At 44.0% G+C, this 23148-nt stretch overlaps 1 protein-coding gene across 4 annotated transcripts in view; it reads left to right on the plus strand.

The window, feature by feature from the left end:
• The window catches only part of SLCO2B1 (solute carrier organic anion transporter family member 2B1), a 110168-nt gene that overhangs the window by 12926 nt on the left and 74094 nt on the right, over positions 1 to 23148 (plus strand). For 3 of the 4 annotated variants that reach the window (XM_084617421.1, XM_084617423.1, XM_084617422.1), the window contains one exon: positions 10476 to 10579. The exons of the other annotated variant lie outside the window; for it this stretch is intronic. In XM_084617421.1, coding sequence (XP_084473547.1) covers positions 10499 to 10579 — 81 coding nt within the window. In that variant the 5' untranslated portion in view covers positions 10476 to 10498. The remainder of the gene's footprint in view (positions 1 to 10475; positions 10580 to 23148) is intronic. 4 annotated transcript variants of the gene reach the window in all.

Raw genomic sequence — 23148 nt, forward strand, 5'->3', positions numbered from 1 at the left:
GAGTATTATTTTCGGTCCATATTTATTAACAACACAAGTTTACAGCAGAGGATGCTTTCCTCTTTCTTTTAAATAACTTCTTATGTCTCATGATGGCTTAAAAAAATCCAAAAATAGTTTCTTTCATTTTTATTTTCATTTCTATGGGATTTCTCCAATAGCCTTGTAATAATTTCCATTATAAAGAGTTATAAAGTTAGTCTTAGCTAGCGTTCACTCCCTTGCTGTCTGTTGGGTACTGTTTGGGTACCAGTCTTTGGATACATGTTTAAATCCATTTTCTTTCTTATTCCAAGGAGAAGATGTCGTGTATAGTATGTCATCTATATTTATTGGTAAGGTAGCTTGTCCTCTTCACTGAAAATTTTCACTTAATACACACAAATTTAAGTATTTCAGTTTTATAGCTAGTAAATTGTAAATGATCCACAAATTTAGTAAAAGGAAGCTAGCTAACTCGATATTTCTAAGCTGTGTGTGTGTCCCTTGCTGAGCTTTAATTTGCTGCGTTTATTTCTCCATTTACGCAAGCTCCACTAAGCTCAAGTACTAACAGGAGTGTTTCCTTTTTCAAGTCCCCAGCTAATAAGACCTGTGCTGCTATTAATAAAAGTGTTATTAATAAATGAGAATGGTGCACTTGGATCAAGACTAGTATATTAGAAGTTATAGATGGAAAAGATGTATTAGACTAGGTAATCTATCTCACTACCACTAAAGAATTGTTCCCTACAGTACCTTTGCTGGGTGTTTCTTCAGGGTTCGCTGCACCCATTCCCCCCAAGTGCAGCAATCCAGAGTACAATGATAAGAGCTTTAGGCAAGGAAAACATCAGAATCCCTGGTAGTCATACTTTACATTAGTAAGATTTTGTAATTTAAAAATAACTATAGCAGGCTGGCCTTGTTCGAGATCTTAGTTCAAATTCTAGGCTCAGTACCTTGCCCCCGCCCCCACCTCAAAAGGTTTGGAGTACTGCTCCCAAGCAACGCATGCATGATAGATTCAAGGATCTGCATTGATGGACTTAGGACGGAACCACATCCTCCCAGGCCAGAGGAGGGGGTTATTGAGGCTCAGGGCCTCTGAGAACACAGAAATAAAAAGGAGAAAATGGCATCTAAGAGAAGTTCTCATCCCCAAAGTTAATGGGGCAGATTCTCTGCTGGCATCCATTGGAGCTGTTACAATTTACAGTAGCTGAAGGTCTGCCCCAGTACCTCTAAAATCCTAAAATGGCTAAGAGAGGCCCATGTGCATAATATGCTGACTCCCCCTCAATATTGTTGGTACAGGAAAGTGAGCCAACCTTCAGCACCTTGACTAGCGGCTGGTGGACCATTTCCACAGCTCTCTATGGTTTGGCTGAGTTAGATGAAGCATACAAAATGGGTGCTTATCTCAGTGCTTTATATCTGTTCGTCTTAGACACCAAACAAGAGGGACCTTTGTCCGAGTCCCCTGCAATGTAAATATCAGTTCATGAAACTTTGACCTAGATTGCGTGAACTGAAATCTGGTTGCCCTTGCATCTGGCTGTGCTCTGTTAACGCCTGTCAGAAACGTGGAAAGTCCCTGCAAGTTTTATGGGAGCAGCACTTTCTCCTTGAGAGCTTAAGAATTTACTTTCAAGCATATAATAAGTAAACAGTTTTCTGCTCCCCTAGGAGAAATGCTGCTTTGTAAAGAGCTTTGTGCTAGGGTCAATGACACTATTTAAAATGATCGATCTGCCACCTTTGCCTGCTGCCCTTGAAATACTGCCCGGTGCAGCCGTTTTTCACTGATTCTGATTTTCGGAGCAAATGAATAGGGAAATGAATTCGTGGTGGCTCTTATTTGGGGCGGAGGGGGGAGGGGCAGAGAGTAGGAGGAAGAGACCGCATATTTGAAAGCTACAAGATTACAGTAGGGGGTAATAAACAAAATGCTGGAAATAGCTGCTAGAATAAGATAACAGCTCTCTGGACAAGTGATGCGTATAAAGATTAAATCTGAAACCCACCAATATAAGCCAAGAAAGCTCATGCAATTGTTAATCCTTTAGGGAATTTCCATTGATATAGCACCTGTCAGTCCCAAGTGCTTTGCAGTCTTAATGTGATATGTCAGCTGTGCACATAGGGCTCATTTAACCCATTGCAGGGATGCAGCCACCTTGGGTAGACCTTAGGAGCTGGATAACAGCAAAAGTTTCCACTATACAACAATTTAGGACAGGAAGAGAAGGCTAAGGCTATGTCTACACTACAGAGCTTACAGCAGCGCAGCTGTCCTGCTGTACAATCTCTTGTATAGCCACTTTATGCCAATGTCTCCCGTCGACATAATTAATCCACCCCCAACGAACGGCGGTAGCGATGTCCGCAATAGAAGCTCTCCCACCGACACAGTGCTGTGTACACCAGTGCTTATGCCGGCAAAACTTATGTTGCCTGGGGAGGTGGAATATTCACACCCCTGAGAGACATAAGTTTCTCCCACATAAGTAATAGTGTAGACATAGCCTAATTCTGTTGTATATTCAAGTTAAATTGAAGGGAGGAATTTAGTGAAGCAGAACATTATAGTTTGGTCGCAACTCCAGCACTAATGCACTCTTGGCTTTTGAAATCAATAATGTTAGGGTGTAATAGGGAGCAGAATTGAGCCCCTCCCTACAAACTCCCCACACACACTCCACCAACCATCCCCATCCCTTGTAAAAAGTGCCATGGTATCTTTAATAACGATGAGTGGTCAGGACCTCAGAGTTAGGGCTTGTCTACACTACCGCGCGGGGTCGATCTAAGATACGCAACTTCAGCTACGTGAATAGTGTAGCTGAAGTCGACGTACTTAGACCTACTCACCGCGATGTCTTCACTGCGGTAAGTCGACAGCTGATGCTCTCCCGTCGACTCTGCTTGCGCTTCTCGTTCTGGTGGAGTACCGGAGTCAAAGGGAGAGCGCTTAGCAGTTGATTTATCACGTCTATACTAGACACGATAAATCGACCCCCCCCTGGATCGATCGCTGCCCGCCGACCTGGCGGATAGTGTAGACAAGCCCTTACTTCTCCTATGAAAGACAGAATCTCTGATAACACAGTGCCCATTAAAAGCACAGGAAGACAGTTGTTCAGAAGTAAGAATGCCACCTACTGAATCGGGAAAACCACATGCTACAGCACCTGGGGATTCCTCAGAAGTCTCCCATCACTGTCCTGACCTAGCTCAACCCCTAGCTTGTGCACTGAGATGGGATCTTAGCCCAAAGTGGGATGGCTACCAATAATCCAGTTTATAAAATCAGGGCTTGAAAACTGCTGCAATATTATAGTCAACATCTCAGCAGGAGCAAAGGAAAGTACCCAACTCAGACTGAGCTTTTTCCTGTCTTCCCCAGCTATTGCAGTACTAGTGGGCACCTGAAAAATAGCACTCACTGCATAGAAACAAGCCCATCTGCACCATGAAGAGTCTCAGGTATAGACTAAAGTGCAGAAAAGGGAAGAAAACATTTGATCAGCGATAATCTGGAGAAGGCTGTTGGGGTCTCTTGTGAGCCCATTGTTAAAATACTACCATCAAACTCTTGGGAGGGCTGGGGAAGTTTCCCTGTCTCTAACAGAGCTCATCTACCCCATTTGGAAAATACTGCTCGATCATCCCTACCAGAGACTATAAAGAGTTTGCCTTTCTATTGTGCCAGGTGTCAGGTATGTCCTAAGGAAGGATTCTACATTAACTAGTTAAGCTAATTAAACAGAGTACAAACATGTACAGTTCTACAAACATTATCTAAATTACTCCTGTTCAGCTAATTAAAGCTGGTGGACGTTTCCTCAGGAGTTGCAATGCTTATTTGCTTTGTGTTTGTAAATCACACTGAGAGCCTCACAAGGAGGCTGCTGTGTGTCACTGGAACTGCAAAGCATTCTTATTTGGAAAGTGATCTTTGAGATCTCCCACAGAACCCTGAATGCAAACCTGAATTGTATTTACACAGTGTGAGTAAGAACCTCTTCTTAAACAGCTAGGGCTATGTCCAGTGAGCTAATGGATCCTGTAAACACAGTATTATTGCCTGGGAAAAGATCTTGCAAAATTCCATTGTAGTGGGAATACACGGCAGCTTGTGTAACTCTGGGTGGTATTTAAACAATTGCTGGTCCTATTTGGCATTCTTGGAGATGGCACAAAATAGTTTCCAGCTCCCCTGCCCTGGTTAGAACTGTACTTGTCTACAACATCTCCTGGTCCAATATATGAAGCAGAATTCATGGCTGTGCTCTTTCAAATGAAGTTTTACAGTAGAGTCAAATTTCCATGAAGTGGAGGCCTGCTTGGTGAATTGTGAGTATTCCGTTGTAATGTTATCAGAGAGGAGATGGGACAGGTCAGGCTGTATATTGCAGCAGCTCTTATTTTGGTCTTCCTAGCGTATGCGCAATGTGCTTCAGGTGGCATGTGACCAGGATTCATCACCGAACTTGGTCCGCTGGGTGGATCATTAACTTCCCTGGCTTGGGCCGGGTACTGCCGGGGAGTGCGACGTGAACACTGATCCATGTCCCCCTGTATTTTGGTTATTGCTTATGACAAAGTACCTCTATAGTTCAGAGCTGACTCTAGAATGCAGGCATTTAGTGAAACAATAAACAACTCCCTTTGTTTTAAGTGTTCCAGTGTTTCTTACAATGAAAGAATATGGAATAATGGGCCCAATCCATCCCTGTGCAATAACACCTAGCTCTTATATAATGCTTTTCATCTGTAGATCCCAAAGCATTTTACAAAGTAAGTACCATTACTTTCAATTTACAGTGGGAAAACTGAGGCATGGAGCAGTGCCATGACTTGCCCAAGATGACCCAGCAGGCCAATGGTAGAACCAGAAAGAGAACCTAGACCTCCTAGTCTAGTGCTATATCCACTGGGCCACAGTCGAAATGAATTAGGCCCTACTTCTGTTGGCTTTCAAATTAAGTTAAAGAAAACCACTCCAGTATTTTACATCTCCCCCTTAGTGGCAGGTGGGTGCATGAATAGGTTAAAGTACAGCCTTGTGGCATGGGAACACATTGCTGGGCATAAGGAGGTCAGGAACATAGTCCTGGGAATGCAGGCCTCTTCTGGGATAGTGGGACCTGCAATTTGTTTAGCTCCAGCCTTGACCCAGCTAAGCAGGCGTGTAGTCCCATCCAAAGCAGGGGGAAAGGATTTTTCCCCCCTCTGGTTTTCTTTCCCTCCCTTCTTCTCCATTATTTTAATTAGGGAGAAGGCAGGTTGGACACACTGTTCCAGTATTTGCCATCTCTTTCCTCTACTGGCATGAACTGCAAACTCAAAATCAGCCTCCATTTCAGGAAAGAATAAATTTCCTCTTCTTCTCGTTCCTTAGAGGTGCAGATTCACTGAGGAATCCTCACCTGGAAAACCCATTATTTTAAATGGATGCTTTTGTACTTCGGGATCTATTTGTAAAGAGAAAGGGTTCAAAATGGAGGACAGTGCTTTTGTACAGCAAGCCCAGCCCCCGGGAGGGGTTTTGATAAACTGGGGGAGCATTGACTGCGGGTTATATATACAGCTCTGGTGTGAATAACTGGTAGCCTGGTTTGATTTTTGAAGAAGTGAAAAATTAATGAGACTCTGTTGTTTTCATTGCCTGGTTACAACTTGTTTTCCCTTTTAAATGTCTATGTGTTTCTATCTAACCTCGTCTATCCAATTATTTCTTTAAGTTGAAAGAAAAGGAGTACTTGTGGCACCTTAGAGACTAACCAATTTATTTGAGCATGAGCTTTCGAAAGCTCATGCTCAAATAAATTGGTTAGTCTCTAAGGTGCCACAAGTCCTCCTTTTCTTTTTGCGAATACAGACTAACACGGCTGTTACTCTGAAACCATTCTTTAAGTTGGTTATTTGTCTTGCCTGGTTTATAAAAATATTTTTTCTATTCTTTCATCTGATATTCCCCTCATTCTTGCAAGCACATCTTTGTTAAAATTATTATCATCCACCCACTAAACTTCTTTACTTTTTATGAATTGTGCCTTACATTATTTAAACTGACAGAATTCTGAAAATCTACTTTATGTTTCACTATTTATGTGGTTTGTCTACTTTCGTATTTTGATTCTCATGCATTAGCTCATTGATACAATATTGATTTGCAAGCACTGCAAGGAAATTTATAATCCAAATTAAAAAACAAAACAAGATTATTGTAATGAACACACCAGAGTGTACATGAACCAGTGCCCTTGACTGGATGGACTCAAAACTGCTCGATTGAGTGTTATATGCCCTATACTGCTAACAGCGAATGTAGATTCTTCTTTAACTCAAGTGGTAATGGACTCTGTTGGAGGAGGAGGATCTGAGCTCTATCCTTGGTGATGCTATGAAATTCAATGTGGCTATGGTGAACAACAAAAGGACAACCCTGGAGTCCAAGACTCCCATGGATTTCTTACAACATTTTATACCTGTTTTTCATACTGTAATGAAAATATGTCTAGTAGTGATTGGTTTTGTAAAACTTTTTAAAAAAAGAGGTTAGACTAACTCAGAGTCTGACTGCTTTCACAAAACATACTAGAAGATCAACAAGAAATAATTACTAAGGAAGAACTCCCTGTAACATGTAGATGGTGAAGAGCAGTACAGTCCTCAAAGTCTCCTATAGACCTTACTATGCAGGTTTAATTTAGCAGTACGGCACTTACATGCTATGGTATTGAGAGCTATTGAAAATTCTAAACCACACAGAGGACATGGGAGAATTTTTACACTGAGACCCTAAAGTACTTAACAGTCACTTTACCCATAAACATGCATAGCACTGCATTTTGCACCATAAAAATATTTGTGCTGGACACTTATTACTCCCCACTCCCATACATTTTGACACCCATCCTGCCCCTAAGCTAAGGGACCATCTCTAAATCCTTATCACACTAAAGAAGTGTGTAGTTGTAATTCATCACCAGTCCAGCTCCACAGGGCTAGCAACACGGGATGCTGTAGTGCACACAAGATCAGGTGTTTATACCACTGTATCATTTAACCTTCCAGAGGTCCAAATAGGCTTTTCTTGGATGCTTTAATTTATTACTGTAGTTACTTTTTAATCCCATACCGTGTTTTAGTATGGCATAACCTGTTCTCTTGGAACAGGACTGAGAGCAGCAACCAAGGCCAGTATGAAACTTGTAGATACCTGTTGTGTAGTTCATGTTTTTAGATTTATGTCTGCTGTGAAATACCTTTAAGAGCTGTATAAACATCACAGTTAAACCAATATTTGAGTTCACTTGAGATTTTGTCAAGCTTTACAGCAAACAATAAAATTGTTCGTTGATGCAGATTGCATCAGCTGATCAATTTTCTGTCCTGGGGGGAAATAGAATTATATGAAAATGAAAAAAGAAAAGGAGTACTTGCGGCACCTTAGAGACTAACCAATTTATTTGAGCATAAGCTTTCGTGAGCTACAGCTCACTTCATCGGATGCATACCGTGGAAACTGCAGCAGACTTTATATATACACAGAGAATATGAAACAATACCTCCTCCCACCCCACTGTCCTGCTGGTAATAATAGAGCCGTGTTGGTCTGTGTTCGCAAAGAGAGGAGGAGTGCTTGTGGCACCTTGGAGACTGGCCAATTTGTTGGAGCGTGAGCTTTCGTGGGCTGCAGCTCACTTCGTCGGATGCGTGCCGTGGAGACTGCAGCGGACTTTGTGTATACACGGAGAATATGAAACAATACCTCCTCACTTTAGATAAGCTATTACCAGCAGGACAGTGGGGTGGGAGGAGGTATTGGTTCATATTCTCTCTGTATATATAAAGTCTGCTGCAGTTTCCACGATATGCATCCGATGAAGTGAGCTGTAGCTCACGAAAGCTCATGCTCAAATAAATTGGTTAGTCTCTAAGGTGCCACAAGTACTCCTTTTCTTTTTGCGAATACAGACTAACACGGCTGTTACTATGAAAATGAAACTATTTAAAGCATCCCCTTCCCTATTTACACTAGAGTTTATGGCAGCTAATCCTCCGAAATATAAATGTTGCCCAGGAATTATGCATAAAAGGAATGGTTTATCAGAAGGAAATGGAGAGAAGAAATGTGTAAGATTCAGAGATTCTAAGGCCAGAAGGGACCACTGTGATCATCTAGTCTGACCTCCTGCTTCCCCAAATTAGTTCTTAGAGCAGATCTTTTAGAAAAACATTCAATCTTGATTTAAAAATTGTCAGTGATGGAGAATCCACAATCCCTTCTTGGTAAACTGTTCTGAGGGTTAATTACTCTCACTGTTAAAAATATACATCTTATTTCCGGTCGGAATTTGCCTAGCTTCAACTTCCAGACATTGGATTGTGTTGTACCTTTCTCTGCTAGATTTCAGAGACCATTATTAAATATTTGTTCCCCATGTAGTTACCTATAGACTGTAATTAAGTAATTAAGACTGTAATCTTCTCTTTGTTCAGCTAAATAGATTGAGCTCCTGGAGTCTGTCACTATAGAGCAGGTTTTCTAATCCTGTAATCATTCTTGTGGCTCTTCTCTGAACCCCTCCAATTTAACAACATCCTTCTTGAATTATGCGTCCCAGGATTGCATTAACTCTTTTGGCCACAGTGTCACACTATGAGCTCATGCTCAGCTAATTATCCACCACGACCCCCCAAATCTTTTTCAGAGTCACTGCTTCCCAGGATAGAGTCCCCGATCCTGTAAATGTGGCCTACTGTCTTTGTTCCTGAATGTATACATTTACATTTAGCTGTATTAAAACACAATGTTTGCTTGCACCAAATTTACAAGTGATCTAGGTTGCTCTGAATTAGTGACGTGTCCTCCTCCTTATTTACCACTCTCCCAATTTCTGTGTCATCTGCAAACTTTATCAGTGATGATATTTTCTCCTTCCAGGTCTTGATAAAGATGTATATAGTGTAGGGCCAAGAACTGATCCCTCTGCAGGACCCCACAGTTTGACATAGAAGAGGTTAATATGTCTCTGAACGCTACAACTTTTGAATCAGGAAGTCTGGGTACTGAAAGCAGAACAAAGACAGCAGTCTTTCTGCACATCATGCAATTTACAGATTTAGCCAAAAGGAAAAATGGAACACAGCACATCAGAGGAGGGCTGTTGTACAATGGGAATCCCTCCAAGGGTTCACTTCAGATAAGTTGTTTACATTAGTATACAACTCCATTTTGCAAAGCATCTTTCATACACCCTGTCCACACTGAGCTTTACAGATTTAAATTCACTTTCACCTTTAAAATAAAAAAAACAAACACAGATGGAGAGAGAAGTGAAGTATGAAAAGATGCTTTCAGGTGAGATTTGAAAATGCTACAAACGGAAATGAGGTGGAGAGGGAACGAGGCTCTTGCACCAGAATTGATAAAACTGTGTGAAGAAAAGAAGAGCTTGCCTCCCTTTACCCCACAGTTAATTCAGGAGCAGGCATCACTTCCTCTGCATCTGCAGCCATCTCCGTGGCTGGAGGGGAGCCATCTCCTTCTCCACATTCAGCCCATCAACTGAAAGGAAAGTAGCTCTGTATCCATTCCCAATTAGTTTAGGGGACGACGTCTCCATGCTCAAGGGAAGGAATCCACTCGGAAGCATCCACCCCAATCTGCTCAGGAGAAATACTTGATCCATGGGAAGGGATCTCCACATGCACCACTACCTGCCCCAGGGGAACACATTTCCACGTACACCTTTTTCTGGCTTGTCTTAGCTCAGATTTTTGGATCCTGTCCTCTCTGATAAGAAACTGCAAATAGACGAGTACCCTCCAACAAAACTTAGCAGCAGATATGTACTGGGTCACAGATTTCCCCAGGTATCATAAAAAAGCACAGAACAAATACTTGTAGCTGGAATACTTTGTGGAATGGGTGAGGTCTTGGGGAGTGTTTGGCCTGCACTGGGAAGCTGTTCCGGACAGGTGGGTGGTAGTATATGGAAGAAAGCAGAAAGCCCGAGTGGTTGAAAAAAGGGAGCAATCACGAGTGAAACTTGGGTAGACTTGTGAGAGCAGTAGAGCCTGTAATGAGTGCAGAGTTATGAAATTATTTTTTTATTCATATAGTTGGGAGCTGGGAACTCCAGAATATTGATTCTAGCTCTGCCACTGAGTCACTGTGTGGCCTGGAGCAAGTTACTTAACCTCTTTGAGATTCAGTTTCCCCAACTCTAAAAGAGGGCTAATAGTTCTTAACCTCTCTCTCACCCTGTTGATTAGTGTATTAATGTTTCGTATCATGCTTTGCAGATGTAACATGTTATTTAGTTAATAAATATTGTTAATAATAATTAGTATTGACTTACTATGGCCAGGTACCAGCTGTGTCATTATTTACAAAGCTCTACTGGGTTTTGCAGTGTTGTGCAGAGTTTACCCATCTGCACATTAAGCAATGTGTTGAATAATTTCTTTTCCGGCAGGCATATAAAGTGTAACTCACAGAATGGCAGCCACCATTACAGAGAGCAGCTCTGAGGATCAATCCAGACGAATATTCTGCAGGAACCCATTTCTCAATATCAAGGTAGATACCTCAAGCATGCTACGATCCCCACAAGGTCACCGGGCAAGGAAAGAAAAGGAAGTGTTTGGTTTCTGCAGCAGTCATCTGTCCTTATTTCTTTTTATTACATGATTCTTAAAGCTCAGATATGGATTTCCCTACTTGCAGAAATTCAACGAGGCAAAACGTGCTTTTAATCTAAAACGAAATCCTGCAAAAAGGATGTTACAACACAAGTTTTACTTACCATGTTTGTAGTATTTAACCTTTCACTGTTAAACTCTCTGCACCCATTATTGGAGCCAGATTTTCAAAATAATTTCACTCCCCTTTAGGCATCTACCGATGGGCCAGATTTTCAAAAGTGCCCAGCTCCCAAAATCTGGTCATTTTTCTTATCATGTCACAACAAGTGTACAAAAAGTATTATAAGGCATTTGAATTGGAAAAGGATAGCCTAGTGCTGAGAAAAGAGGGGAGGGACTCTGGGTTCAGTGCTCTCTCTCCTGCCATCTGAGGAATCGCTGGGCAAGCTTGGGCAAGTCATTTAGACCCTAATCCTGCAGAGATTTATGTGAGTGCTTAACTGTAAAGCAATGAAGTACACTGCTGAACCCAGTGAAACTACTCATGCACTTACAGTTAAGCATTGGCATAACTCTGCAGGATCAGGATCTTCCTTCTCAGTGTCTTGGAGCTTTTGAGGCTCTTCATCCATCTATCATATGTATCAAGTTCTGGGGTGCAATCCAGCCCAGTGAGGGGTTGTGTCACCCCTGCCCTGCAACCTTGTGTACCTCACAAAGACTTGCTAATGTAACTCCCAAGATGGGCTGCTCACAAACAGCCAAACAGCATGCAGGTCGCACCCTGAGTGTCTGTGTGTAACTATCAAGTATCAGGGGGTAGCTGTGTTAGTCTGTATCCACAAAAACAACAAGGAGTCCAGTGGCACCTTAAAGACTAATAGATTTATTTGAGCATAAGCTTTCGTGGGTAAAAACCTCACTTCTTCACATGCATACACAAATATACTTGTAACCCTTCTGCCTGTCAGAGTTGGCAGCAACAAGGGCCTGGTTCAGTATCTAGGGGATCCATTCCAATAACACAATGCAAAACTGGCTCGAGCCCCCACCCAGTGACCTGGGACAAATATATACCACCCCTCTCCCCTCCCCGGGCGCCTCCAAGAGGCAATACTTCCCCTCTCGCAAGCACATAGTCTGAGTGTAGCAAAAAGCCTTTTAATAACAGAGAGAAACAATGTGGCATTATGTTGTGGAAACACCACCACCAGGATTCATAACACAACCCATGAGCAAAAAACCCACCCCAAGCAAATTGGGACGTGTCCTTTCCCTTTGGTTCTTGAGTCCAGCAACCCCAAATCACCCAAAGTCCCAAAAGCCCAACGACTCAAAAGTCTCTGTCCCTGGTCAGGGCAGCCCCAGAGTTCGAAAGTTTATCTGTGGAGCTTTACCTCCCAACCTGGGTGGAGATGGGGGGGGAGTAAGGGGCACCTTACATGGTCCAAAGCTGATGGCTCCACCTCTCCATGGGGCTCCACTCTGCCAGCCGCCCCATGAACTGCTCTGCTCCACCAGCCGAGGGCTCACCGTCCCACAAACTGCTCCACCATATATCTTCAGGCTCCCCCACTCCTTAACACAGCACTCAGTGATTTCAGCTCTTAGTCAGTTCAGCTCTTTTGTGATTTCAGCTTGTAGTAAGGGAGCCTCAGTCCTGGTGCACCATTGGCCCAAAGTGAATTCAGCTCAGCAGCCTGTAACTAGACTCCCAATGGAACCAAAATTAGCTCTGATATTCCACAGTGGAGAGAGGAGGACGTGCAATTAGCATGTAAAGCCCTCACCAGGGGGCCCATGCCACCAACTATTAATACCTATCCCCAACCTCTCTTAAGTCACAGAGTTTTGGAACCCATGTCCCTTGCCTAGCGAGTGCTACTTAGTTGATGGCGAGTGCCTCCATCATAACAAAAGGCCAAGTACAGTTCCACTGTCCTTGATTCCCGTAATCAGGGTAATAACAATTTATTCTTCCTGCCCCAATAACAGAGACACTGGGGATCCCACAGCAGCCAAAGTGACCATTTGGGCAGCTATGGCCTTATTCTAGGCGGGGTGGGTGTGCCTATGCAAATGAGATCAGCTCCTGAAGTTCTTTTCCACAACTTGTCACACCTCACCGCCAGATGTCAGGGTGGAGCTCATCCTGACTCTGCTTACATCTTGACACATGAAGAGAAGGGAGTGACCTCACAAGTGGAGAACCAGTGTTGACAGGGACAATTCAATCAGGGTGGATGCAGTCCACTCCCAACAATAGATGAGGAGGTGTCAATTCCAGGAGAGGCAAAGCTGCTTCTGTGATGAGCCAGCCACTCCCAGTCCCTATTCAAGCCCAAATTAATGGTGTTAAATTTGCAAATGAATTTTAGTTCTGCTGTTTCTCTTTGAAGTCTGTTTCTGAAGTTTTTTTGTTCAAGTATAGCTACTTTCAAATCTGTTATTGAATGTCCAGGAAGATTGAAGTGTTCCCCCTCTGGCCTTTGTGTGTTACCATTCCTGATGTCCAACCTGCATGTCTACTAATGGGATATATGCCATTATGTGCCAGCAATGCCCCTCTGCCATGTACATTGGCCAAACCGGACAGTCCCTATGTAAAAGAATAAATGGACACAAATCGGACATAAATATACAGGGAACTTCATATTTTATACAAAGTTTATTACAATAGTGTGTAGGGTGTGAATATAGGGGTGCATTCAGTCACAACGTAGTTGTAGTAATACTTATTACCTGATAGGATCAGAGCTGTGAGGTTTGATTCATTAATGTTTGCAAAGTGCTTTGAGATTCTTGGACAAACCATGCTGTATATTTATGGTGTGAAGTTGATCACCTGATACTTTCTTATTAGATAATTTTACTAAGTTATAAAGTTACATGACCAATGCTTTGTTTTAAAGCGCTGGAGTAAAACAGGTATAGCCCTGCCTAATAATAAGACTTTTCAAAGTGTTTTACAAATATTAATGAATTTTGCCTTACAACCCCCTCTGAGGTAGGAGAGCATGATTGTCCCTGTTTTGCAGATGAAGAAGCTGAGGCTCGTAACATACCCACAGTCACACACGGAGTTTGTGGGAGAGTCAAGAATGTAACTCAGATTACCTATTGAGTTAGCCACAAAACCTTTGTTCCCATCAACTTTATTTTGTTCTCAAGGGTGTCCAAGTGCAAGTAAAACAAAGCTAATATTTTTTTGTGATGATGCCTACGAAGTGAAACTCAAAGAAACAAGCTGCAATAAGAGTGCTAACGATGTGTGGCACAAGGAAGCTCTGAAATCGGCCATTATTCTGGCCCAATCAGCAGTTATACTCCTGAGTTCTTTCCTGAGATGAGAGAGACACATAAGTCTTCCTCACAAATGTTGCGGGTCAAAGTGCCTGATAATGGACTGTGTTGTTGTGTGGGACTGGAAGGCTTAAGGATTTGATTACTGGTTTCTGAGCCTTTCTTTGCTGGGACGCTGGTCTGAAGCCAGTCCTTGCTGGTGATAGAAAATAGTTATTTTTTTGGTTATGTTCCAGGTCAGAATTGAAGCACATTGGCATGGCAATGTGGGGAATGTTTGCACTGACCGCTATCCATGTTCTGTAGTTGCTAACCCAGCACTTTACCAGCACTAAGCTCACTTCCAAAAGTCTGAGAGAAAATATGAGTGAGAGGCGTTCTGTTTCACATCTCCATCTACAGTATTAACTACCTGCACAACAGTCTGGACCCTTAGACAACTCTCTTGCAAAGAAATCTAGAGTTTGCTTCTAGGAACTTGGCAAGGCTTTAAAGGCATTTGCCACCTGACCTACTTCTTAGAGATTTATCTTTGTTGAAGAGAAAGCTATGAATGTGTCAGGAATCCCACCCAAAATTTAAAGCCCAGGAAAAGGCATCATGGGCTTTGTGTGTGGAAGTGTATTTGGCTGCAGCTCACTGTGAGTTTGAATACTATAAAAATAGATGATCTGAGCTGTCATGTGGATTTGTGCATGTGCTAGGAGAACCGAGACACAAGAATTCACTCCTCATGGACTCATAGACTCATAGATATTAAGGTCAGAAGGGACCATTATGATCATCTCCTAATCCATGTTGAATGCTGTGCAGAGAAGCTTTTCCCCATGCTTTATGTTGCTTTCCTGAAGTTAGGTCACTCAGGTTTCAGAATCAATGTCTGACTTCCTCACATTCTGGGAGACAATTTTAGAAGCAGGATCTGAATGATCCTTACAGGAAAACCAAAAAATTGCTTAACACACTTTGCACGCTTACAACAAGCTCGGTTGATTGCAAATGGAATCATGTCACTGTAGGTTTTCAAACAACTAAGGCACAAAAATGCATCTTAAGAACTTCATGCAAACAGTCCTCCCAGGGAATGCTGTACAGACCAGAAGGACCTTAAAACATTTAGTGACATGTTGCACTAATTCCTTCAATACTACAAAATGGACAAAATAAGGATTTGATGCAGTTTCCAGTGAAGTGCATGTCAAGACTCCATTGAGCTCTGTGGCAGCAAGATCTAGCCTTGACTTAATATAGTGAACATTAGGGGGCAAATTCTTTTCTACGCTACACAAAAGGAACTCCACTGAAGTTGATGGGGTTGCACCAGTATTCATGAGAGGAGAATTTGGCCATTAGACTTTGTAATAGAAGAGCACATCAAGCAAAATACATAAAGACCACTGACAAAGCTTTTTTCATGAATATTGTAATGAACATAAGGAGACAAATCCAGGAAGGAAATATGGGAAGATGGTGCTGGGGCTAAAGCCTAGGACTGAGCACAATGGGCCAATATTTTCAAAAGTGACTTCATATTTTAGGTGCCTGACCTGAGTCACTTTATATGGTCCTGATTTTCAGAGAGCAGGAGCTCAGCACTTTCTGAAAATTAGGTTCCATTAAGGTGTCTCAAGTTGGGCAGCCAAAAATGTAGGCACCCAAAATCACTAGTCACTTTTTAAAATCTTGGCAAAGAAATTGGGGTTCTATACTTGGCTCTGCCACAGGGTACCTCCCTGGGCCTGACTTTCCCCACCTGCAAAATCCAGGCTGTTGTGAGGGTGAATTAATTAATGTGTGTGAAGGGCTTTGAGATCCTCAGAAGAAAGGTGCTGTGGACAGGTGAAGTGTTATTAGCAGTTACCGTGTGCGTCATGGCAGCAATTCACCTGAGTAAAAACAAAGTTATGAGTGTAATATAGTCTGCTTGACAGCAAAGACATATAATTATATGGTATGGACACTGGCCAGCTACTATATAAAAAGAACTTGAGGTGTGTGTGTGTGTTTTCAGTCACTTCCTAGCTGGAATCAGTCCAGAGGCTGCACATCCATTTGAATTACTCATAACGTTAACCTGCACATTACTGTGGTTAAAGGGTCAGGTCTTGGCCTTCTTGTAAATAGCTTGCTCTGTCCTGCCTTGAATCCCCTTGCCGACTGGAGACATATGTGCATGTTGCCCATTTGGCTGGCAGCCTGAAATATGTTACGTGCAGGCCTGGCCTGAGGTCACACGGGGTGCTTGTGACCATCAAGAGAGGAGCCATTGCATGCCCCACAACTAAAGCCTGTGAAAACAGCACTAACCCAGCCCGGATTCTGCTGAGGAGAGCTGTAAGGCCCAACAGTGGAGGGTCAGCCCTGCCTGTGTTCTGCGGGCAAGTGTTGTGAGACCCAGACTGGTATGGGGATGGGCAGGAGAGGGCGCTAGGGGTCTGTTAGTAGCCGCTTGCTAAATATTCTGCCATTCTCAGGAAGAGTTGGTTGGGGTGATTTCCCTGCCTCTGACAGAGCCAGGCCAGCTCTGAATATCACTGAACCCCCCTCCCAGAGATGAGTGATGCCTAAGGCTCAGAAAACAATACTTCTGAAAAGTAACAGTTTTCCCTCTGTTATGCACCAGATTGCACCATGTGTCATGTATTTTCAAAAAAAAAAAATATCTTGGGGAAGGAGACTCTCTTCTACAAGCACTGTTCCCCTCCCCCATGACAGTTCAGATTACACAAGCTGCCCCCAGGCTATGCTAGCAGCATGCTGTGCATATTTGTTTAGGAACAAGCTCCAGATACTCCTTGCACAATGCCCTTAGTACAAGTTTGTTTGTGCAGTGGTTTGGCTTTGGTTATGGTTATGAACAAGCAGTTTTGATTCAGTGGGGAAACAAATGATTCCGCAGACTCTCAGCCCCTCCTTTCTGCAAATGCCTAAAAGTACAGGCTTTTATCACCGGCTAGGGGAGAAAATATCTGTGGGAGCCTGTTGTTAAAATAGCAGCAGCATATTCCTGAACAGACAGGAAGCAGTGTGAGATCGACTTTGCTACGACACAAAGTGTAATGGCTGGTATGTGTCTTTTCTGAGCATCCATTAAAATGGACGCTAGGATAGTGTAACTAGTAAGAAGTTTTTCAACTCCCTGATAGTAAGGAGTTCTTTTCCAAGCTCTACAACTTACTGGCTGCCTGGCTTTGGGCAAGTTGCTCCATCTTATTCTGTGTCTCCATTTCCCCCATGCGTAAAATGGGGATAGTAATACCTACCTTCCTGAGGCGACGTCAGGCTTACTGGATCTCTTGTTTATAAAGGGCTTTGAGGTCATTGGATGTAAGGCTCTGTATAAATACACATAATTACATTATTATAACATTCCCAGTCTCATGTAGGTGCCATGCAGAATTTTGACAGCCATTCAGATGGTTAATGTTGTGAAGAATCATGTGGATAAAATGCATCTGCACCAGTGATTCTCCCGCACATGCGCTTGGTTACATAGATCATAGAATCATAGAATCATAGAATATCAGGGTTGGAAGGGACCTCAGGAGGTCATCTAGTCCCACCCCCTGCTCAAAGCAGGACCAATCCCCAACTAAATCATCCCAGCCAGGGCTTTGTCAAGTCTGACCTTAAAAATATCTTAAGGAAGGAGATTCCACCACCTCCCTAGGTAACGCATTCCAGTGTTTCACCACCCTCCTAGTGAAAAAGTTTTTCCTAATATCCAACCTAAACCTCCCCACTGCAACTTGGAGATCACAAATGTGATCTCAAAAAAAGGTATTGCTTACAGATGTGGTCTCCTCATCTCAAAAAAGGTATACTGGCATTAGAAAAGGTTCAGAAAAGGGCAACTAAAATGATTAGGGGTTTGGAACAGGTCCCATATGAGGAGAAATTCAAGAGGCTAGGACTTTTCAGCTTGGAAAAGAGGAGACTAAGGGGGGATATGATAGAGGTATATAAAATCATGAGTGGTGTGGAGAAAGTGAATAAGGAAAAGTTATTTACTTGTTCCCATAATATAAGAACTAGGGGCCACCAAATGAAATTAATGGGCAGCAGATTTAAAACAAATAAAAGGAAGTTCTTCTTCACACAGCGCACAGTCAACCTGTGGAACTCCTTGCCTGAGGAGGTTGTGAAGGCTAGGACTATAACAGGGTTTAAAAGAGAACTGGAGAAATTCATGGTGGTTAAGTCCATTAATGGCTATTAGCCAGGATGGGTAAGGAATGGTGTCCCTAGCCTCTGTTTGTCAGAGGGTGGAGATGGATGGCAGGAGAGAGATCACTAGATCATTACCTGTTAGATTCACTCCCTCTGGCGCACCTGGCATTGGCCACTGTCAGTAGACAGGATACTGGGCTGGATGGACCTTTGGTCTGACCCAGTATGGCCATTCTTATGTTCTTAAATGTGGGTCTGGAATATCATTTATTTTGGTCAATGGTATATCGACAGAGACCTGGTGGAGAGATTCTCCTTCCTGCACTGAGCAGGGATCATCAGTTAGGATCAAATGGGTGTAACATACACGAGCTAATTGTAGCTATTGCAGAGAAGCAGGCACTGGTGAGCCTTGGTCCTTTCAGTCTTCTGTGAAAAACTACACTTACAAAAACAACAAGGAGTCCAGTGGCATCTTAAAGACTCACAGATTTATTTATTTTACACTGATAGAGTCATGCACTATCCGGTCAAATAGGGACCTGGTTTTCTAACCATGTTGGCAATGCTGGTAAGAGTCCCACATATCCTCTTCCCCAGGGAAATGGAAGAAAGTATAATATACTACAACCTAGATCAGGCGTGGGAAACCTTTTGGCTTGAGGGCCACATCTGGGAGTAGAAATTATATGCGGGCCATGAATGCTCACAGAATTGGGGTTGGAGTGCAAGAGAGGGTGAGGGCTCTGGTTGGGGGTACGGGCTCTGGGGTGGGGCCAAAAATGAGGACTTCAGGGTGTGGGAGGGGGCTCTGGGCTGGGGAAGTGGGTTGCGGGGCAGGGGGGTGTGGGCTGTGGGATGGGGCTAGAGATGAGGAGTTTGGGATTAGGAAGGTGCTCTGGGCTGGGTTCTCTGGGCTGGGTTCAGAGGGCGGGAGGGGGATCAGGGCTGTGACAGGGAGTTGGGGTGCAGGCTGTGGGGTGGGGCTGGAGATGAGGGGTTTGGGGTTCAGGAGGGTGCTCCAGGCTGGGATCGAGGGATTTGGAGGGTTGGAGGGAGATCAGGGCTGGGGCAGGGGGTTGAGGCATGGAGAGAGACTCAGGGGTGCAGACTCCGGGTGGTGCTTACCTCAAGCGGCTCTCGGAAGAAGCAGCATATCCCTTCTCTGGCTCCTACACAGAGGCGCAGCCAGGCGGCTCTGCACGCTGTCCTGTCTGCAGGCACCGCCCCTGCAGCTCCACTGGAGTGCCGGAATTGGCCACTGGAGCGGGGCAATTGGAGTGAGTAAGAGCCAGAGGGGGGCCATGCCGCAGCTTCCAGTAGCCATGTGGAGCAGGCCCCGATCCTGCTCCCTGGCTGGAGCGCCGGAGCGAGCCAAGCTCCAGACCCTGTTCCCTAGCGGGAGATCGAGGGCCGGCGTAAAACAGCTGGTGGCCGGATCCAGCCCACGGGCTGTAGTTTGCCCATCCCTGACCTAGATGGAGCTACTATTAGGTGGGTACATAACTGGGGCTGGAAAACCGTTCCCAGAGAGTAGTTATCAGTGGTCACAGTCAAGCGGGAACATGACCTAGGAGGGAAGATTGAAGAAATTGGGTTTGTTTAGTCTGGAGAAGAGAAGACTGAGAGAAGAATCTCCTTCCTTAGAGGTTTTTAAGGTCAGGCTTGACAAAGCCCTGGCTGGGATGATTTAACTGGGAATTGGTCCTGCTTCGAGCAGGGGGTTGGACTAGATGACCTTCAGGGGTCCCTTCCAACCCTGATATTCTATGATTCTATGATAAGACATGATAAAAGTTTTCAAGTAAATTAAAGGTTGTTACAAGCAGGAGGGAAAAACATTTTTCTTCTTAACCTCTGAGGCTAGGACAAGAAGCAATGGGCTTAAATTGCAGCACAGGTGGTATAGGCTGGACATTAGGAAAAACTTCCTATCTGTCAGCGTGGTTAAGCACTGGAATAAATTGCCTAGGGGGGTTGTGGAATCTCCATCATTGGAGATTTTTAAGAGCAGGTTACACAAACACATGTCAGGGATGGTCTAGGTAATACTTAGCCCTGCCATGAGTGCAGGGGACTGGACTAGATGACCTCTCGAGGTCCCTTCCAGTCCTACAATTCTATGATTCTATGTTTATTGCAGTGGCAAGGAATCCTTAGCTCACAAAAGGCTGGAAATTTTTTCTACCGATTTCTTTCAATCTTCTGGAGACAAGACGCTATTCTTGACAAAACTTTTAATTTTTTAGAGGCATTTGAGTATTGATCTTGGGCAATTGAGAAAACTTGACAGGAGAGTCAAGTGAAAGATTTGATTTGGCTTCACCAGCCAAAGCACAGGCAAAGCCACTGATACTTCATATACATATGTGGCACATCACATGTCTGAGAGCAAAAATTTATATAAGACAGAGCCTATGGTCACTTTTAGCATCAGGAAGGGGATTATGGAAGCAAGTGGCTGGACTTGTCTCTCTGGCTTGTTCTCCATACTGAAGGTGAACACATCTTGATCCAAATTGAAGCTTTCCTTGCCTTGTCCTCTATATTAGATATAAAAGAAGTGGCACTCTGCAGAATAATATACTGAGATGGTCATTGAGAGAAGCTGCAATTAAGCATGCTCACTGGAAGCCTTAGTTTCCGCTGGAAACAATCATAACCCAGAATATCATAACGCAGCAATACATTGACAATCCAGGAACACAACTTCCTGGTACAAGTGCTGGAGGAACCAACTGGGGGCCGTGCCCCTCTTGACCTGCTGCTTACAAACAGGGAAGAATTGGTAGGGGAAGTAGAAGTGGGTGGCAACCGAGGCAGCAGTGACCATGAGATGGTTGAGTTCAGGATCCTGACAAGAAGAAGAAAGGAGAGTAGCAAAATATGGACCCTGGATTTCAGAAAAGCAGCCTTAGACTCCCTTAGGGAACTGATGGGCAGGATCCCCTGGGAGGCTAATATGAGGGGGGAAGGAGTCCAGGAGACCTGGCTATATTTTAAAGCAGCCTTATTGAGGGCTCAAGAACAATCCACCCTGATGTGCAGAAAGAATAGAAAATATGGCAGGTGACCAGCTTGGCTTAACAGTGAAATCTTCGGTGAGCTTAAACTCAAAAAAGAAGCTTCCAAGAAGTGGAAATTGGGACAGATGACTCCCTGGGAGGAGTATAAAAATATTGCTAGAGCATGCAGGCATGTAATCAGGAAGGCCAAGGCACATTTGGAGTTGCAACTAGCAAGGGATGTGAAGGGTAGCAAGAAGGGTTTCTACAGCTATGTTAGCAACAAGAAGTCGATCAGGGAAAGTGTGGGACCCTTACTGAATGGGGGAGGCAACATAATGACAGATGATGTGGAAAAAGCTGAAGTACTCAATGCTTTTTTTGCCTCGGCCTTCAAAGACAAGGTCAGCTCCCAGACTGCTGCACTGGGGAACGCAGTATGGGGAGGAGGTGAGCAGCCCTCAGTGGTGAAAGAACCGGTTAAGGACTATTTAGAAAAGCTGGACTTGCACAAGTCCATGGGTCCAGATCTAATGCATCCAAGGGTGCTGAGGGAGTTTGCTGATGTGATTGCAGAGCCATTGGCCATTATCTTTGAAAATTCATGGTGATCGGGGGAGGTCCCAGATGATTGGAAAAAGGCATATATAGTGCCCATATTTTTAAAAGGTTAGAAAGAGAAGCTGGGGAACTACAGACGGATCAGCCTCACTTCAGTCCCCAGCAAAATCATGGAGCAGGTCCTCAACTAATCCATTTTGAAGCACTTGGAGGAGAGGAAGGTGATCAGGAACAGTCAACATGGATTCACCAAGGGCAAGTCATGCCTGACTAATCTAATTGCCTTCTATGATGAGATAACTGGCTCTGTGGATATGGGGAAAGTGGTGGATTTGATATATCTTGACTTTAGCAAAACTTTTGATACTGTTTCCCACAGTATTCTTGCCAGCAAGTTAAAGAAGTATGGATTGGATGAATGGACTATAAGGTGGATAGAAAGCTGGTTAGATTGTCGGGCTCAACAGGTAGTGATCAACAGCACGATGTCTAGTTGGCAGTCGGTATCAAGCGGAGTTCCCCAGGGGTCGGTCCTGGGGCCAATTTTGTTCAACATCTTTATTAATGATCTGGATGATGGGATTAATTGCACCCTCAGCAAGTTCGCAGATGACACTGAGCTGTGGGGAGAGGTAGATATGCTGGAGGGTAGGGATAGGGTCCAGAGTGACCCAGACGAACTGGAGGATTGGGCCAAAAGAAATTTGATGAAGTTCAACACGGACAAGTGCAGAGTCCTGCACTTAGGATGGAAGAATCCCATGCACCACTAGAGGCTGGGGACCGACTGGCTAAGCAGCAGTTCTGCAGAAAAGGACCTGGGGGTGACAGTGGACGAGAAGCTGGATATGCGTCAGCAGTGTGCCCTTGTTGCCAAGAAGGCCAACGACATATTGGCCAGCAGATCAAGGGAAGTGATCATTCCCCTCTATTCGGCACTGGTGAGGCCACACCTGGAGTATTGCGTCCAGTTTTGGTCCCCCCACTACAGAAGGGATGTGGCTAAATTGGAGAGAGTCCAGCGGAGGGCAACGAAAATGATTAGGAGGTTGAGGCACATGACTTACGAGGAGAGGCTGAGGGAATCTGCAGAAGAGAAGAGTAAGGGGGGATTTGATAGCAGCCTTCAACTACCTGAAGCGGGGTTCCAGAGAGGATGGAGCTCGGCTGTTCTCAGCGGTGGCAGATGACAGAACAAGGAGTAATGGTCTCAAGTTGCAGTGGGGGAGGTCTAGGTTGGATATTAGGAAACACTATTTCACTAGAAGGGTGGCAAAGCACTGGAATGGGTTCCCTAGGGAGGTGGTGGGATTTCCATCCTTAGAGATTTTTAAGGCCTGGCTTGATAAAGCCCTGGCTGGGATGATTTAGTTGGTGTTGGTCCTGCTTTGAGGAGGGGATTGGCCTCCTGAGGTCTCTTCCAACCCTAATATTCTGTGATTCTAATATCATCTAATTTTGTCAC

Source organism: Lepidochelys olivacea (genome assembly GCF_965140295.1).
Source record: "Lepidochelys olivacea isolate rLepOli2 genome assembly, chromosome: 1".
Taxonomy (NCBI): domain Eukaryota; kingdom Metazoa; phylum Chordata; order Testudines; family Cheloniidae; genus Lepidochelys; species Lepidochelys olivacea.